Below are 20,492 nucleotides of genomic sequence, written 5' to 3'. Positions count from 1 at the left end.
GTTTTGCAGCACTGCGACATTGCGGCGGACAGATCAGACCCCTAACTGACATTTTTAACACTTTTGGGGGTGCCAGTGACATTACTACAGTAATCAGTGCTATAAATATGCACTGTTACTGTATTAATGACACTGGCAGGGAAGGGGTTAACTTTATTGGTGATCAGGGGGTTAAATGTACCCCTTATACTTACTGACATGTGTGTGGGGTGAGGGGATTGTGTGACACAGACACAGATCGCAGGTTCAGTTATGCTGAATCCTGTAATCTGTGACTGTTTGTCACAGAGGAGATCTGCCCACTTGTGTAAACTCGATCCCAGACAATCCCAGATTTCCACACTCGATCCCAGACAATCGAGGAAGAGCGGCGGTGATCACCGCCTTTCCTCCCCTGGCCCGACTCCTGCTGTGTCTGAATACAGTGGGAGCGAGCCTCCGGCGGCGCGCACGCGCCGCTGAGAGGGGGCATTGTCCAGCGATGTAAGTCTAAGTCGCTGGACAATAACGAGCCACTTTGCCGCAGTACCCTCCACGTGAGCGGTCGGCAAGTGGTTAAATTATCTGTCCACTACTCATTCACTGGAAGTCTCAGACCCCACCCTCCTTACCCCTATGGCTTAATCTTGTTAATCAAGCTATACCTATGTATAAACTAACCTACGAGGCCCGAGGCTGCCCCAAGAAATGTACTAAAGTTTGGCCTCTCTGGCTGGATTCCCAAGGGACTGTTGCTCCAGAGTAATGTTATTTATCTCTAGGTTCATAACCCTTCTCTGTCATTGGCTGAGAAGTATTTAGTGCATTTTTCATTTCTACGCTTCATGTGATATTGTACACTGAACAAAATTATAAATGCAACACTTTTGTTTTTGCCCCCATTTTTCATGAGCTGAACTCAAAGATCTAAGACTTTTTCTATGTACACAAAAGGCCTATTTCTCTCAAATATTGTTCACAAATCTGTCTATATCTGTGTTAGTGATCACTTCTCCTTTGCCGAAATAATCCATCCACAGGTGTGGCATATCAGGATGCTGATTAGACAGTATGATTATTGCACAGGTGTGCCTTAGGCTGGTCACAATAAAAGGCCACTCTAAAATGTGCAGTTTTATCACACAGCACAATGCCACAGATGTCGCAGGTTTTGAGGGAGCGTGCAATTGGCATGCTGACTGCAGGAATGTCCACCAGAGCTGTTGCCCGGGAATTGAATGTTCATTTCTCTACCATAAGCCGTCTCCAAAGGTGTTTCAGAGAATTTGGCAGCACATCCAACCGGCCTCACAACCGCAGACCACGTGTAACCACACCAGCCCAGGACCTCCACATCCAGCATCTTCACCTTCAAGATGGTCTGAGACCAGCCACCCGGACAGCTGCTGCAACAATCAGTTTCCATAGCCAAATAATTTCTGCACAAACTGTCAGAAACCATCTCAGGGAGGCTCATCTGCATGCTCGTCGTCCTCATCGGGGTCTCCACCTGACTGCAGTTCATCGTCGTAATCGACTTGAGTGGGCAAATTCTCACATTCGATGGCATCTGGCAGTTTGGAGAGGTGTTCTCTTCACAGGTGAATCCAGGTTCTCTTAGATCTTTGAGTTCAGCTCATGAAAAATTGGGGCAAAAACAAAAGTGTTGCATTTATAATTTTGTTCAGTATATTAGCTACTTCCTTTTTGGTCCCTATTACACCATCTGGTATCGTTATGTATGGATAATCTGATATTTCTGTTCTGTATTGTTCTGAGCTGCGTCTCAGTGTGGAGCTTGGCAAATTTCCTTTTTTTTGTTTTGTTTGTTAAGACGAGCAAAAAAAAAAAAGTTTAATAAAATAACCCTTAAAAAAAAAAAAAAAAATGTTGTCTATTAAAAAAAAAAACGAATCTCGAAAAGCCTTCTTTTCAGCAATGAGAGCTGAAAAAAAATTACATACATTAGAGTAACAATTACTATAGTAATGTCTTAGCTCAGTGAGTTTATAATTGTATAGTAAAAAAGTTGTAGAGAAGGGGGTAAACTGTCATTCAGTAGCATGGTGGGCAACTCAAAGACCTTACAGGACTCATTGAAACATGCTTTACTGCATATACAGACAGATTCTTACTGTTGTGGGTTTAGTATCATTTTAACCGCTGGGTTTTACTGCCCCTCAACCACCTCAACAAGCCCTTACTTCTTATTTTAGAGGATGTGGGGCTTTTGGGGGCATTTAGAGTAGTTTTGTTTATTTTATTAAGCGTTTACTGTATTTTACTATTTAAAGAAGAAAATGTAAAATAATAGGGCTTAAAGGGGGCTGTTTTTCAGCACAAGAACAGTTCCAGCATAGATGAAAAGAGCTTCTGTTACCTTCAGGAGATATTGAAACCCACTGTACTTTATAAAACAAAGCCATCTCAATTTTGCCTTCTCTATTGATTCAAATGCATTTTTACCAACATAATGACATTTTGACAACATTTTCCAGAAATTTCTCTGAAATTCTCTCATTCCTGTATGGCCTTGTTAGTCTGTGACTGATGTGAATGGTCCTATGTGGTCTGTAATTGACCATGAAATTATTTGCACTAAATAAATAGGCAAACAAATACCCTAAAGTAAATCAATAGAGACAACTAAGAACTTATCTGACATTCCATTAGCGGCTGACATGTTCTAAACATCCTATAAAATATTATAGCGGTGAAGCCATAAAGTAGATCAAATATTCAACCCATCAATTCCCTGAAAACCACTGAAGCTACTGCCAAGAAGCTTGGAACTCCATAGTTTACATATACACAATAGATTCATACTTTTATCACACTAACCAAAAAACTATTACTATACCCATATTTATCTTCTATTTATCTTTTACATAGTTTTTACCATGATATTTGTATCAATTACTAATCCCAAAGAATCAAATAATAAAATGTCCAACCAGCCAATATAAGATGGCCAAGTAGTGTTCAAGCTCAAGGGGCAAATGGGGTCAAAGTTAATAGCTTATGGTCAGGTTTTGGGTTGTAAAAGTAAAACATAGCACACAGAAGAAACTCCAAAGAAATCACCGTACAAGCCAACCCCTTGTCAGTTTTTCAGCGCACGTAATATAATGAATAAAGGACTGCCCACATAGGGACGGTCAAGACTTGAAGTCCCAAAGTCAGTCTATCAAAAGGAGGGGTGGGTATGGTAAAACACAAATAGGGGCAGTGTTTGGGTGGGGGGTTGTAGAGGGAATGTCATAACTTGAAGTCCCGAAGGCATTTTGTCAAAAGGAGAGGTGGGTATGGTAAAACACAAACAGGGGCAGGGTTTGGGTGGGGGGTTGTAGTGGGACTGTCAAGACTTGAAGTCCCAAAGGCAGTCTATCAAAAAGGAGGGGTGGGTATGGTAAAACACAAATAGGGGCAGGGTTTGGGTGGGGGGTTGTAGTGGGAATGTCAAAACTTGAAGTCCCGAAGGCAGTCTATCAAAAGGAGGGGTGGGTATGGTAAAACACAAATAGGGGCAGAGTTTGGGTGGGGATTGTAGTGGGAATGTCAAAACTTGAAGTCCCGAAGGCAGTTTGTCAAAAGGAGAGGTGGGTTTTGTAAAAACAGGTAGGTCTTGGGTGAATTTAAGGTGTGGTGAAGAGTGCCCTTTTTTAAACTGCCAAAGCTGGGATGCATACAAAGGTCTTATTTTTCCTGTGCACCAGTTTTCATGAATCAAGGAAGTTGCATCTGACACTCAGCTGGGATCTTCGTTAGATTAAGTTCCAGGATTCTAATTACTGGTAATTTGTTGACACAGAGCTAATTGCAGGCTGGGCATGTCATGGTACAGAGGAGAATGCCTGCCAACTGCAGTTTCATTACTTACAATAAGTGAGCTGAACTGTTCCCCATTGGACTCCGAGCTGATCTGTAGCCTTCGGTTGAGCTCCTCTGACAGTTCCAAAGCGCTGGCCCGAGAGACAGGAGATGCAGGTGGTGGTAGAGACGTATTCAGATTGTCACTGCTTAAGCTCATTTCCTCTGAAATAGTCTCCCATGGCTGGAAGAAGAAAAAAAGTTTTATTTGCTAAACTCTTTGAATTAAGATGCTGATCTGCCTAAATAAGCTGTGGGTAATCTGACATTTATTGCCTTATTTAATGCACCAGAAGGTGCTTCCTACTGGCTTCTTAATTCATGTACTATGATAGAAGAGAATTTATAGAAGATAGTGAACACCTAACATGAGAAAGGGTAAATATTGCTAAATAAAAGTTGCGCTCAACTAAAAAACACTTGTGCAAAATAAAGACCTTACAATCAAGGCATTTTATGTGTTTAAGTGTTTTTTAGTTGAGCGCAACTTTTATTTAGCAATATTTAACCTTTCTCATATTTCACGCATTCACGTGTTTGTTGCGGCTCCTAATAAGGAGTTAATCCTGCATTTTTTATCCATTTTTAATTTTCATCTATACACGGTTATATTTATATATTTTTACACATTCATTTATCACTTCCTTTACACAGGTTTTTGTTGGTACTAACACCACAAATTTTCTTTCAACACCTTACATGAGTTTACAAGTCGATGAGAAGGTCCATGACCATAAAAAACAAGAACTACATGGTGAGTACTATACACAGCTAAAAAAACATCAAGTTGGCTATGCAAGTCCATATGAACTAGCGTAGCGGGTGCATATGAAATAACGTAGCGGGTGCATATGAAATAACGTAGCGGGTGCATATGAAATAACGTAGCGGGTGCATATGAACGTAGCGGGTGCATATGTACTAACGTAGCGGGTGCATATGAACTAACGTAGCGGGTGCATATGAACTAGCGTAGCGGGTGCATATGAACTAACGTAGCGGGTGCATATGAACTAGCGTAGCGGGTGCATATGAACTAGCGTAGCGGGTGCATATGAACTAGCGTAGCGGGTGCATATGAAATAACGTAGCGGGTGCATATGAAATAACGTAGCGGGTGCATATGAACTAACGTAGCGGGTGCATATGAACTAGCGTAGCGGGTGCATATGAAATAACGTAGCGGGTGCATATGAACGTAGCAGGTGCATATGAACTAACGTAGCGGGTGCATATGAACTAACGCAGCGGGTGCATATGCACTAACGTAGCGGGTGCATATGAACTAACGCAGCGGGTGCATATGAACTAACGTAGCGGGTGCATATGAACTAACGCAGCGGGTGCATATGAACTAAGGTAGCGGGTGCATATGAACTAACGTATCGGGTGCATATGCACCAACGTAGGGGGTGCATATGAACTAACGTAGCGGGTGCATATGAACTAACGTAGCGGGTGCATATGAACATAGCAGGTGCATATGAACTAACGTAGCGGGTGCATATGAACTAACGTAGCGGGTGCATATGAAATAACGTAGCGGGTGCATATGAAATAACGTAGCGGGTGCTTATGAAATAACGTAGCGGGTGCTTATGAAATAACGTAGCGGGTGCATATGAACTAGCGTAGCGGGTGCATATGAACTAGCGTAGCGGGTGCATATGAAATAACGTAGCGGGTGCATATGAAATAACGTAGCGGGTGCATATGAAATAACGTAGCGGGTGCATATGAACGTAGCGGGTGCATATGAACTAACGTAGCGGGTGCATATGAACTAGCGTAGCGGGTGCATATGAACTAGCGTAGCGGGTGCATATGAACTAGCGTAGCGGGTGCATATGAACTAGCGTAGCGGGTGCATATGAACTAACGTAGCGGGTGCATATGAACTAACGTAGCGGGTGCATATGAACTAACGTAGCGGGTGCATATGAACATAGCAGGTGCATATGAACTAACGTAGCGAGTGCATATGAACTAACGTAGCGGGTGCATATGAACTAACGTAGCGGGTGCATATGAACTAACGTATCGGGTGCATATGCACCAACGTAGCGGGTGCACATGAACATAGCAGGTGCATATGAACTAGCGTAGCGGGTGCATTATTCTAAATAATGTACACAATTTCTCTAAAAGGTAAACACTTTATTCCTAACACATTTCTTCAGCTTATTTCTAGCATGAGGCAACCAACAGTTGTTGGGGAGAACCATGGTTTGGATAGGTTACAAAATCTACCCCAATTGCTATTCTTCCCCTTGATAAATCGGTTCTGGCCTCATACTCACCACACTTCACCCTATTAACATAAATGTGCAAGAACAACAGAACCAAACCAATACGTTTACGGATTGTGCCTGAGCAAATGACAGCCTATTCAAGTCTACAGCCAGCTCTACAAATAGATTTTAGTTCACCTAATATAGATAAAAAAATATGTACGAGTCATTTTCCTAGGATGATAGTCTATAAGCACAAATCTACCAGATTCCACCCATTTTACTTTATATACAAGTGGTCTCCTGAAACTGGGCAAAGTTCAAGGCAGGGAAGGCAGTATCTAGCATAGTGGGTGATGCTTAAAGAAGTACTAAACCCTCCTATCTGCCAAGGATGGGGCCATTTTAGCTGTGACCTGCTATGACATCAGCTATTTGAGGGCTAGAAAGTCTGGTTGAAAGCTGACATAAGCACACTGGCAACTGTCACCTTTATCAGCAGAGACATGTCTTGAAGGCATACACTGCACATGCCTTAGTAGGCAGGATGGAAAGAAAGCACTGCAGAAAACAACATTGGTATATTCACTAAGAGAGAGAATACCATTTATTGAACTTTTCTAATTCAAGCTTTCTTTTGGGAAAGAGGTAAATCGGTGGGTATAGTTTCACTTTAAGCAGTAAAAATAGCTGCACTTTGTCTATTTAAAAACATGCTCACACCCCAAAATGTGCTATATATGCAGATATAATTTAGATTTTTTTTTGGTGGAACTATATACAAAGTATGCAAAGTGCTGTCTCTGTGTCCAGTCAAGCTTACATCTATTTTTGGTGAGCAGGCCATGGAGACTTGACTAACATGTTCAAGGTCACAAAAAAGACAACACTGGAATTCTAAACCTGAGCAGTATAATATATCTCACTGTGTCATTGTTAGGAAGCAAGTGCTTTTAACTGCAGAGCCCCCAAAAGCATGACTGTGGTGTTTTATGGTTTAGGTGACATCAGCCCACTCGGAGGTGTCAGCTACTTTGCTGGTTGGCCTATTTATATGTAGTCTGCAGTTACTTGTGTTTTAACATTTTGAGGGATTAAACGGCTTGAATGCCAGTCTCTGCCTTTGGACACATTTATCTTCAAAGGGCGAGACGTTCCCCACTTGCCCTGTCTCCCCTATGAAGGCATCGCAGCAATGCGCTGCTTAATGGCATTCCTTGGCTCACTCCATTCGAGAAGCTGGATGGCTGATTGGAAAGGAAACATGGGCACGTACATACACATACTATGATGTCATCACCTGCACCACTTAAGTCACATTCCCAGCAACGAGAGATCTGTTAAAAACTCTAAATTAACTGTGTAATAATGCTAATTGACTTCCTGGCAATGGGAGGGCTATTCGTATGCAAATCAGCTCTTTGGCATCAGATTTAGTGTCTGTGCCTTCCTGTCTAAGTGGCAGGATGACTGACAGCAGCTCAGTGAAGCAAAAGAGATGTCAGCACCACCACGTATGTCTAAGAGGGGGGACAGCTCATGGATCTGAAGGAACCATCATAGCTTTAAAATACGCAATCAGTCATTTTCATGAATATAAAACATGAACATCAGAACTCGGAGGCCTAAGTTATCTGAAGATCCAAAGCTCCTATAGTGTAATTCATGATGTAAGTGTTTGAAATGCTGTATGTTCAGAAAACCCAGGAGTCTGCAGTTGCTATATTTTGAAATGTATCAAACAGAGCAGTAGGGGATTGCTGAGGAGACCTAAAGCAAATGTATAGTGAAATTAAGGTGGGTAATACTCCACTTAAATGCATATTTTGGTGCCGCACACTGCTCCGATTTTCTGCAAGCTTTTACCACATCCAGTGCCTCACTATTGGCCCGCAACTGCGATGAGTACCCTCACAGACCAAATAAAAATTATTAGAGTCTGATGTCAATTGTGTAAGTGAGTTTTCTGTGTTTTAGAGGTACTGGGGAAAAACTGGTAGAATACACCATGTAGCCACCTGGAGAAGTCTCTTTTCTGCTGAAGTTGTGGATTTTTATCAAAACTGTTACACCTGTACTTTCAAATATAACTGACTATTCTAAAACTTGCTGGATTGGTCATATAAATGAAGATCCATGAACGTGTTTGCACATACCTACACAATTATGGGAGCCATGAAATCTAGGGTACACTACAATGACCCTTTCCCTCCTTTTTGGTGCAGCAATGGGATGGATGGCCTTACCAAAAGTAAGTCACTGGGGATAAGGGTGCCTAGAAGAATTTTTTTTTTTCTTCTCTTTCACAAAATGTGAAACTTTGCACAAACTGTTGGCATATACAAATCCTGGATAGTAAGGTGCATTATAGAACAACCAAGGGATTTGGGGTTCAAGGATACCACATTTCATTCAGTAGGCTATTGGGAAAGGCTTTAAAGGACAACTGGAGATTGTTCCGGCATGCCTGACCATCCTCTGATGTTTATATGCAGATTCATTGAATTCATCTATGTACTCCTGACTGTTACAAGTGCAGAGACCTTCATTTGGTAACAATGCTTGCAAATATCAAGTCCATGTACTGGAAACAGGATTCCTTTCTGATAACCTGGCATGTTATGCTTTGTGTGTTTGTAAGATATATCTGTGCTTGGCAGAACTAGGTAAAGAAGGTCATCTATAAATTGGCTTTGCAGTTCCGACCAACCCCCGCCCCCCCTACCTCCTAGTTCCTTTGAGCACCCCTCTGTGTATTAGACAAGCAATGGAGGTGTTTTGTATTCAGGAGATTGCACAGATTAGCGAGCTGTGTGCCGCTGGGTCCGCTGCCCTGCTCTGTAATAACCTCCAAGTGATATTGCAGGCTGTAAACAAGGAATCAGCCAGGACTCTGAGTCTTTAAATGGATTTCATACATGCCAGTTTGGTACTTGATACGTTGGTGCACAGATCAAAACACACAGTCTCCACGGTGAACAACAGGACCACTGACAAGCCTACCAATGTGTCCCTGAAATGACCTAAATTCCGCTAACAGAAGTCCAAGGGAATTTGCAAACAACAAACCAACTACATATATGGAAATACCCCAGAAAACAACTAAATTAGTGCGTGTGTTTTTGGAGAGAAAACTATGGTTTAAAGAAGGCAGGTATATATTTTGCTAGATTTCATTTATATTATAAAGGCTATAGGGTATTTATGAAGGGTGATGCTAAGCAATGCCTCTATGGCAAGTTGGCACTGACATCTGTACCATTAATTTGCATGTGTACCAATAACTGCTTTTTCCTTTTTACACCCCCATAGCATAACGCTATTTTTTTTTTCTACAGCAATTAAGGGAAAAAAAATAACTATGGAGAAAGTACCATTTCGTTTGGAATGGTGAAATACTGGACCCCTAGGTATGTCATCTATCATACCTCAACTCTGCTACAGTGTTCAAAGTAAACCAGAATTTTCAGATCTTGATGGAATTTCCCTTAATGGACACAAATGGTGACCTATTAGAAGGGTAATCAAATACAGTACAGTAAAACCTTGGATTGCGAGCATAATTCGTTCTGGAAACATGCTTGTAATCCAAAGCACTCTTATATCAAAGAGAATTTCCCCATAAGAAATAATGGAAACCCAGATGATTCGTTCCACAAGTCCTTCAGTTTATAGTCTATATACAAAGATTATAGCAATGCGATAGGTTGTGTAACCATAAAATGTCCATCCACAATATGCAGCCTTCCCAAGGGAATTAGAAGCAAAATCTAGCAGAGCTACAGAATATAAGAGAGATGAGAGGTGCCTCTAAGTGTAGCAATATGGTTACATTTAATGAAGGTTCAACATTTAGCAACTCACATGGTTGATGATTAAAATAGGCACACCTAAGTATGCAGGCATTCGGGGTAAAGCTTTCCACATAAACCATCTTCTGAACCACCCACTCTCAACACTGTCAGTCTGCAATCATGACCGGGAAGAATAGCCTGCAGTAGAGTGATCTGAAAGTTAGGCTTTGATTCACTCGTGGAGTGCAGCGGGGAAGGGATGATGAAGATGGCTGTACAGAAGATGGTCTATGTGGACAGCTTTACCCCGGATGCCTGCATACTTAGATGTGCCTGTTTTAATCATCAACCATGTGAGTTGCTAAATATTGAACCTTCATTAAATGTAACCATATTGCTACACTTTAGAGGCTCCTCTCCTTTTTTATACATGACGCTACTTGTATATCAAGACATCGCTTGTATATCAAGTCAAAATTTATTTAAAAAGTTTGCTTGTCTTGCAAAGCGCTCTCAAACCAAGTTACTCTCAAACCAAGGTTTTACTGTATATTGCTCCACTCACCTCTGGTACATCTCCTCCTTCCCCATGTTCTGGTTCTAAGTCTTCACTGATGTGCCTCCTTGATCTGAACACTCGGTGGGCCTCTTGCTGTATGTGTCTGATGTTGTTATCTGATTCAGATGCAACTTCTCTGGGAAACGTCAAGAAAACATAATAGAACATTAGAAATTCAATACAGAGTAAAAAAACATTTTTAGAACTGTAATTCCAGATACATTAAATACAGTATTTACAACTATAAAATTACTAAACTCACTATATCTAATATCCAACTCCCAATGTTCTGTGGGATGTACTACAGGTTGTTAAAACCCCTGACTGCCTTTTTTTTTCTTTTTTGCAGTTTGTGTTTCACTAGCTAGATTTCCTATTACCTTCTGTCCTAGGGAAAACAAGACCATCAAAACCTGTACTCCCGAAGCTGCCATCCGACAGTTTTTCTTTCTTATTGTCATGGTGTGAATTTTTCTCAATAAAGCTTTTCTTGATTTAAAAAAAAAAACCTGTACTCCCATTGGAAGATTTCCTCACTATTCCTGCTTTGAAAACTGTCAAATGTTGGCTCTCTCATCCTTTCTTGGCCTGTCACAAGGTTCAGAAGGCAAATAGAGAGGAGTGAAACTTCCTAGCAAGGACACAGCTATAAAAATTGAAAATGGTTTTTAACTATGAACTGCTAATACATGGGCCCCAGAGAAAAGCAAAGGAATTGCTGCTGCAGTGGAAAGATGGAGTCATATTAGCATTTTTCAGGTCAACAGAGGCCAAAATGATGCCCTGGTAAAGGGAACTGGTGACAGATTTGGCAGATTCCATGCAGAAACGTAAGACTAGAATGAAGCCATTCAGATTTTTGAGACCAACAATGGGGTTGAATGCCCTCTTTGGGCTTGGGAACAGTGAACAGTTTGAGATAAAATCCCTGGAACAGGAACTGGGGCAAGGACACCTTAATGCAGAAAAAACTGAAGGGACTTCAGGAAGAAATGCTAATCTGTGTGGTGAAATGGGAAGATTAGTGGTGAGAAATCAAGGAGGAGGCAGGGAACCACATTGGGTGCACCAAGCATCTGAGGATGGAGGCTGCCCAAAAGTCCAGAAAGGTTAACAAACACCCTCCACTCTGGGTGCACCAAGCATCTGAGATGGAAGCTGCCCAAAAGTCCAGAAAGGTTAACAAACATCCCTCCTCCACTCTGGAAAGTGGGGCGCGTCTTCATGCAAAAGAAGGCATGTTTGAAGATTTGGCAGACTTTGAGTGATAGGACTTGCAGGTAGCAAAGGAGCCATGCTTGGGTGGCCTTAACATGAAAGTTTATGGAGTGAAAAAAACAGAAAAGACATTCCTTGCAGACATAAAAGAGGATGACTTTGCAGTATATTCTATGGAACTAGAGCAGTTCAGAAAAAGTCTCTGCGACTGGGTGATTTGGGTAATAAAGTCTTGCATGACTGTGGTAAAAAGCTCCGCCGAGAGGAGAGCGAGGATCCAAAACAAACCAACAAAGAACCTGAAGATGGAACAGATGCTAAGAGCAAAGGATAACATGATTCCAGGCTGCAGACATTAGGACCCTCAGTAGGAACATTGCAAGGTGCTCCAGAACCGTTAAGAGAATGTGAACTGGGGGCACCTGAGACATATTGCGATCGCCTGGCAGTAAGGTAATGTATAGGCTCAGGTTAAGAGTATAGCCATAGGAGATCAAGGTCACAGTTAGTTAGATCCTACACTTGAGAAAAGAGTGCGCATGCCCATTGAGAGCCGTGCGCGAGCTTTGAAACGCGTCGTGTCATTCACAGTCTCCGGTGACGTCACGCCGCGTTCCAGTGTGGTCCTTGGCGCCCAGCCTTACCCGGAACCCGGAAGACAGAGGATCCTCTGCACAGCGTCCACCCTTCCATCCGACCGGCTCTAGGTGTTCCATCCTCCAGGACCCATGGGACTACATCCATCTCCTGACATACCACCGGAGCTTACAAGCCTAACACTACTTCCATCTAGTGAGTTGTTACTATGTTGTGGTTTTAAGCCTAAGCTGCACTTAGAGGCGCTCTGTCTTTTTCTTTTACAGTTAGTGGGCAACAGAAACAGATTGAAGTTCCAATTGGCTCTTTGCAAGCAGAACTAGCATCATGGAGATGCTTTCTCAATGCTGTATGGCAGGAAAAAGAACATGTGCGAGCGACACTCCACCCAGCATTCAGCCATGCAGCAAAAACCTCTTCTATGGGAAAACTGCGATGAGTCTAGATGAGCCTTCAGAAACAAGGCAAACTCTGAGCCAATGTCAGAACCCATTGCCCAAAGGTCATTTCCAAACTATACACCAAAAACCAGACTGAGGGTGACTATGATGGGAAACTACAATCGAAGAGACAAAGCTCTAGCAGTAATATTGAAAATGCTAGCAAAATATAAATTAGTCTTTTACACTGTAGAACTGAAGAAAAGACATCTATCCTCCTAGGAAACTAGCAAGAAACTTGTTGGTAGTGGGAGGGTTATCCTGGGCTGGCATATCGTTTTTTTTAAACAGGCAAAAAATTTGGGGGAGCATACCCATGTATTTCTAAAGCTGCTGCAGCTATGAACCAAAAGACATGTATATTAAAAAAGAATAGCGCGCAAATGCAAAAGAAATAACTACCAAATCTGAAGACAATCCATAAATAAAAATGGGGGTTTGGTCCCACCATATGGCCAAAACCCCCATTTTTATTTATGGATTGTCTTCAGATTTGGTAGTTCTTTCTTTTGCATTTGCGCGCTATTCTTTTTTAATATACATGTCTTTTGGTTCATAGCTGCAGCAGCTTTAGAAATACATGGGTATGCTCCCCCAAATTTTTTGCCTGTTTATTATGTATTCGGTCTGACCAGACTATCGAGGTTGAGCAACCCTCCCCACCCCCCCCCACACACACCTGTACTCAATCAGTGTCCACCATCAAGTGGATATAGGAGGAGTCCCCTGTAGTGCATTTGCACATCCTTCCCAGCAAGGAGTATTATCTCCAAGGGTTAGAAAGGCTGGATTCATCTCTTTTTCATGGATAGTGTAGGACCCACTGATAATGGGGTACTTTGACGCATATCGTTTTTTTTGCTTGCCAGTGTGGGGGCAGTATAACGCAAAGATGAAAGAACTCCAGTGTCCCTCAATAGATTAGAAATATATATTTTACTCTATGGCAGGAGGACCAATTGTTCAAAATATAGACCGGAAAAGGGTCCAAGGTCACCAGAATTTTCAGCATGAGGCCAGCAATGCCAGCCTCTATGCTTCCCTTGTGAGAAGTTTCAGTAAATATACATTAATAATCTGCAGTTCTTCTGTTAGATCTACATGCTGTTAATAAAAATGTAAATTACTTAAAGCTTAAGACAGTAAACATGTTGCTAGCAACACACACTGAAATGGCCTCTCACTAGAGGAGTAACTTTCCATATTTTAACCTAATGCACTAGTATAATAATTCTTGTTTTATAAGCTATATTTTTCTCCCTTCTCGTTCACATAAGTGCTCCGACAGACAAGATGGTGCACGCCTACTGCAATGAATTACATGAGAGTTGACACCTTTTACTGTTCACATCTGCCCTCCACCAGACTTCTACCTTCTAACTTCAGCAATAGGTGGAAACAAGCCAGAGATGTAATGCTGATCTTATGAAATATTCATATTAAAGCTGAACTCCCAGCAGGTATAAAAACACTGTTTGATGCAGCGTTTATTCCTTTTATGTAATTGAATGTATTTTTACATAAAACTAGAATAAGTACCAGAATCTCTCTTCATGTCATCTTCTGCACAGAAGTACTCAGATTGGGAGAGGGAGGGACAGCACTAAGCCAATCAGGCTGTGCTGCTTACACATTTGCTATTAGGAGAGAGCAGAATGAGCAAAGGTGATGACTTATCAGTGTGTTGCTGCTCCTTTTATTGTCCAGTCATAAGACAGTGAGTAGGTAGGTGACAATTGTATTCTTTCACAAGAAAGTGATGTCAGCCTCTGGCTGACATAGGGATATGAATCACCGCAGTGGTTCACATGTGTATATAGTGGTTTGCCCAGAGCTCAGGTTGTATAGCGGTGTTGTATGTATTTTCTATTTTAATTAGTAAGATCATATATATATACACACAGTGGGTACGGAAAGTATTTAGACCCCCTTAAATTTTTCACTCTTTGTTATATTGCAGCCATTTGCTAAAATCATTTAAGTTCATTCTTCTTCCTCATGAATGTACACATAGCACCCCATACTGACAGAAAAACACAGAATTGTTGACATTGTTGCAGATTTATTAAAAAAGAAAAACTGAAATATCACATGGTCCTAAGTATTCAGACCCTTTGCTGTGACACTCATATATTTAACTCAGGTGCTTTCCATTTCTTCTGATCATCCTTGAGATGGTTCTACACCTTCATTTGAGTCCAGCTGTGTTTGATTATACTGATTGGACTTGATTAGGAAAGCCACACACCTGTCTATATAAGACCTTCCAGATCACAATGCATGTCAGAGCAAATGAGAATCATGAGGTCAAAGGAACTGCCTGAAGAGCTCAGAGACAGAATTGTGGCAAGGCACAGATCTGGCCAAGGTTACAAAAAGATTTCTGCTGCACTTAAGGTTCCTAAGAGCACAGTGGCCTCCATAATCCTCAAATGGAAGACGTTTGGGACGACCAGAACCCTTCCTAGAGCTGGCCGTCCAGCCAAACTGAGCTATCGGGGGAGAAGAGCCTTGGTGAGAGAGGTAAAGAAGAACCCAAAGATCACTGTGGCTGAGCTCCAGAGATGCAGTCAGGAGATGGGAGAAAGTTGTAGAAAGTCAACCATCACTGCAGCCCTCCACCAGTCGGGGCTTTATGGCAGAGTGGCCCGACGGAAGCCTCTCCTCAGTGTAAGACACATGAAAGCCCGCATGGAGTTTGCTAAAAAAACACCTGAAGGACTCCAAGATGGTGAGAAATAAGATTTTCTGGTCTGATGAGACCAAAATAGAACTTTTTGGCCTTAATTCTAAGCGGTATGTGTGGAGAAAACCAGGCACTGCTCATCACCTGTCCAATACAGTCCCAACAGTGAAGCATGGTGGTGGCAGCATTATGCTGTGGGGGTGTTTTTCAGCTGCAGGGACAGGATGACTGGTTGCAATCGAGGGAAAGATGAATGCGGCCAAGTACAGGGATATCCTGGACAAAAACCTTCTCTAGAGTGCTCTGGACCTCAGACTGGGCCGAAAGTTTACCTTCCAACAAGACAATGACCCTAAGCACACAGCTAAAATAACGAAGGAGTGACTTCACAACAACTCCGTGACTGTTCTTGAATGGCCCAGCCAGAGCCCTGACTTAAACCCAATTGAGCATCTCTGGAGAGACCTAAAAATGGCTGTCCACCAACGTTTACCATCCAACCTGACAGAACTGGAGAGGATCTGCAAGGAGGAATGGCAGAGGATCCCCAAATCCAGGTGTGAAAGACTTGTTGCATCTTTCCCAAAAAGACTCCTGGCTGTATTAGATCAAAAGGGGGCTTCTACTAAATACTGAGTAAAGGGTCTGAATACTTAGGACCATGTGATATTTCAGTTTTTCTTTTTTAATAAATCTGCAACAATGTCAACAATTATGTGTTTTTCTGTCAGTATGGGGTGCTATGTGTACATTCATGAGGAAGAAGAATGAACTTAAATGATTTTAGCATATGGCTGCAATATAACAAAGAGTGAAAAATTTAAGGGGGTTTGAATACTTTCCGTACCCACTGTATATATATATATATATATATATATTCCCAAAAGCAGCACAGACAACAGTTGTTCTCTGTCTCTCTCTCTTGCGCTCTCTCTCTCTCTGACTGAGAACTCAAACTGGGCCTTAGATTGGGAGGTGGAAGGGACACTGTTCTGAATTATTAAATTTTGTGCATAAATATCAGCCTGAGGTATTGAGCTCTGTAAACAACAAGCTATGTACAACAGGAGGTGAGAAGAAGATGCAATACATGGTAAAAGGAGCCAAGAGCTCCATCAGCTGGCTGTATAAAAAAGCACAAACCATTATATGCAATGTTTCATATTTGCCAGATATATATATATATATATATATATATATATATATATATATATATATATATATATATATATATCATATCCTTTTGAGTTATTTTTAAACATCCTGAACAAAAAAAATGTAGAGCGCCGGCAAAAACAAGACTGCTTCGAGTCCCAGACTATTTATGCACTCTGAAGCCACCTATTGGGCAATCTTCTCCAGGGATTGGCTAAGACCACATAAATATTGGTTTGCATCCTCTCAACTCACTAATATTCTGGAATCCTCCAGAAGGCAAGGGGGAGCAATCTGCAGAGCCCAGAACAGCCCAAAGAAATCACACACTGCTCCACTAGTTACAGTTGAGACATAAATAACTAAATTGTGGTTAGCTTTCCTAGCAACCTATTCAGGAGAGTGCTACATAAAAAAAGAAAATATGTACAGAACCACGCTTTATCCCCTTTTAATATATATATGTGTGTGCAGGGCTTTTTTTCTTGGAGAATAGGTGCAGGAACTCCCCCCCCCCCCTTCTGAGTCACCCCTTTTCTCCACCCACTACCCACCTCTGAGCACTGTCCCTTGGTTTCACCCCCTACCCACCTCCCACGCACAACAAAATACCTCACCCAGCAACAAAAGATCCACCCCAGCAACATTAGACCCCCCTCCAGTAGCAAAAACGGTTATCCCAGCAACCAGTAGATAAGCCAACAATAGACCTCAACCTCAACAGGAGATCCCTACCAACAACATAAGACCCCAGCAGCAACAATAGACCCTCACACAATACCAGATCCGTACCAGTGACAATAGATCCCCAAGCAGTCAGCATCAAGAGACCCTCCAACACACCCCACACCCCTTGCTATTACATACATTCAGTGCTGGAGGTGCCGGAACTGCGTTCCACCGTGTTCCTGCTGAAAAAAAAGCCCTGTGTGTGTGTATATATAGAAGCTTCCAGTTGTCTTTTTTTTTTTTTTTTTTTTTTTAAAGTAAGTAAATGAGAAATAAAAGGGAAAAAAAATGATTGTTGGCTAAGGACGTTGTACACACTTCCATCTCAGTCTTTACAAACAAGGTAGAATGTGTAGTAATGACCAGCAGGGTTAACATAGCTAGTGGATATGTTGTTTATAAAGAGCCTCAGAAAACTGATATTGCAATCGCTTGAAACAGCTCTGCCTTTTCCACCATGACCCAGCCAGCTTCCAAAAGCCTTTGAATAACAATCTGAAACAGTTGATCGCCAAATGGATTAGCGCACTACCCAAACTGATCAGTACCGCACAGAAAATTAAGGAGTTTTCCGCATTAACAACTTAGGGGAAAACCCCCTTTAACGATGGCTGATATTGGTAAAGATCACATAGAAGAAAGCTATACAATCTTCATACATACATTTGGCTTGGCCGGTGCCACTGGGTGGTCCTGTTATTGTGATTCACGTAGTATGTGCGCCCAAGATTGTCAACTTTTTCCTCCCATCCTGCGGGTAAAGGGGCTGGCAGTTCTTGCTGGTGTGAAGAGGTAGAGTCATTGGAATCTACAACATCCCAGGCGCGCTGAAAAACAAGAGGAGTATTAGTCAGCAATTTACACCAACAAAAACTCATACACCAAAAAGCCAAATTGTGTACCTATTAAATATTACTAAAAGCTGGATGTGGAAGAAACAAAAAAAAACAAAAACAAAAAAAAAAAACCCCAAAAAACAAAAACACAATGGTTACTGATGTGCAGTTAAAATAATTCCTACAGTGACTCTTGGCTTGGTCCTTGGTTCACTAAATTACATACACCGTAGTCAAACATGACATTATACCAGGTGAAGTGGACATTGAGGTTGATTTACTAAAACTGGAGAGCGCAAAATACAGTGTAGCTGTGCATAGCAGCCAATCAGCTTCTAACTTCATGTATAAATAATAACCGCGCTAATAAACGAAAAACAAAGTTGCAGCTAGAAGTGGGATAAAACCTAAGCAAAAATAAACAAAATAAAGCTGCGCTATATGTGACCAAATATATAAATAAATATATATGTTCAACTAATATAAAAATGTGCACACTGATAATAAAACAAAAAAGTGACAAAGCCAAATATCTATAAATATAAATGTGCACACTGATAATAAAACAATAAAATGACAAAGCCAAATAAAAAATAACAAAACACACAGTGAAACAAGATGACTTAGGGTAACAAAAGTCCCAAAAGCACTTGGTATGAAAAGTGTAGGGAAATGCAGAGTCCTCCACCACAGCAGTTACAATATTGAAGATTCTCCTCCACGGTGCATCTGTCAATAAGGCATGCCAGTGCGCTTACCAGATATTGGTAATTAATACACCAATCAATTCAATCTCAGATGGGTCCAGATGGAGAAGCCGGTATGGATATGGTATTACCAGGGACCGTCAATGGGTAGAGGTTCCACCGTATATCGCACTCAGACCATATATATCATAAGCAGCATCCATCCAGGGGTTAACATACAGGGAATACAAAAGCCTACATAGTGTAATATATAAAATCAACACTTTATTAATACAAAGAGAGGAACTCACATTTCGTAGAATAAAATAGTGCTACGTTAAAAAAAGTCGGCCAGATACACTGTCGCCCGTCCTTCTGGGTTTTGCGTGGCAACGTCAGCACGCTGTTTTTTTTAACATAGCACTATTTTACTCTACGAAATGTGAGTTCCTCTCTTTGTATTAATAAAGTGTTGATTTTATATACTACACTATGTAGGCTTTTGTATTCCCTGTATGTTAACCCCTGGATTAATGCTGCTTATGATATATATGGTCTGAGTGCGATATACGGTGGAACCTCTACCCAGTGACGGTCCCTGGTAATACGATATCCATACCGGCTTCTCCATCTGGACCCATCTGAGATTGAATTGATTGGTGTATTAATTACCAATATCTGGTAAGTGCACTAGCATGCCTTATTGACAGATGCACCGTGGAGGAGAATCTTCAATATTGTAACTGCTGTGGTGGAGGACTCTGCATTTCCCATACACTTTTCATACCAAGTGCTTTACTTCCTCAAATGGAAGGCGGAGGAGCACATGGTCTCCAACATCCACCAGCAACCTGTGAAGCTCTGGTGAACTCCATGCCCAAGAGGGTTAAGGCAGTGCTGAAAAAAAATGGTGGCCTCACAAAATATTGACACTTTGGGCCCAACTTGGACATTTTGACTTAGGGGTGTACTCACTTTAGTTGCCAGTGGTTTAGACATGAATGGCTGTGTGTTGAGTTATTTTGAGGGGACAGCAAATTTACACTGTTATACAAGCTGTACACTCACTACTTTACATTGTAGCAAAGTGTCGATTCGTCAGTGTTGTCACATGAAAAGATATAATAAAACATTTACGAAAATGTGAGGGGTGTACTCAATTCTGTGAGATACTTTATATATATATATATATACACACACACACACAAATACACACTGTATATATATATATATATATATATATATATATATATATATATATATAAATACACACATATGTACACCTTGCATTGGGTGACAAAAGCTAGCTCACTATTTCCTTATGACGGATGACGGCTGGTGGCTGAGTTGGGGGCCTCCTATTCACAATAGAGTATCATCCAACTGGGCCATTATATTATAACTATAGATACCTTTAGAATAGAATTTCTAAACATCCTCTATTAAAATTCCATGAGTGTTTACCCAACTTCCAGTCTAACCTGTAATATGCATTTCATTCCCTTTTACAATCAGCACTGGAATAAATACAGATTACGAGAACCTGAACCTCCCATTGTCATCTCTGTAATGGCAAACAAGCCTTAACAATTGTTATTCCTTATGATGTTTTCCTTCCTAGCAATAATCATTCAAGCGTTTAAACTGAGAGTAATAGCTGATTTTACACCCGTTCCCTTCCAGTGAGATGCATAGATTGGGAATGCTCAGCA

General features: G+C 41.4%; 1 protein-coding gene across 6 annotated transcripts in view; it reads right to left on the bottom strand.

Moving 5' to 3' along the window:
- The window catches only part of NEDD4L (NEDD4 like E3 ubiquitin protein ligase), a 629,231-nt gene that overhangs the window by 89,872 nt on the left and 518,867 nt on the right, over window positions 1–20,492 (bottom strand). For all 6 annotated transcript variants that reach the window (XM_082259755.1, XM_082259756.1, XM_082259753.1 and 3 more), the window contains 3 exons: window positions 17,922–18,085; window positions 10,440–10,569; window positions 3,860–4,033 (listed from right to left, as the gene is read on the bottom strand). In XM_082259755.1, coding sequence (XP_082115881.1) covers window positions 3,860–4,033; window positions 10,440–10,569; window positions 17,922–18,085 — 468 coding nt within the window. The remainder of the gene's footprint in view (window positions 1–3,859; window positions 4,034–10,439; window positions 10,570–17,921; window positions 18,086–20,492) is intronic.

Source organism: Pelophylax lessonae (assembly GCF_965119305.1).
Source record: "Pelophylax lessonae genome assembly, chromosome: 1".
Classification (NCBI taxonomy): domain Eukaryota; kingdom Metazoa; phylum Chordata; class Amphibia; order Anura; family Ranidae; genus Pelophylax; species Pelophylax lessonae.
This window is presented reverse-complemented; position numbering and strand designations above follow the sequence as displayed.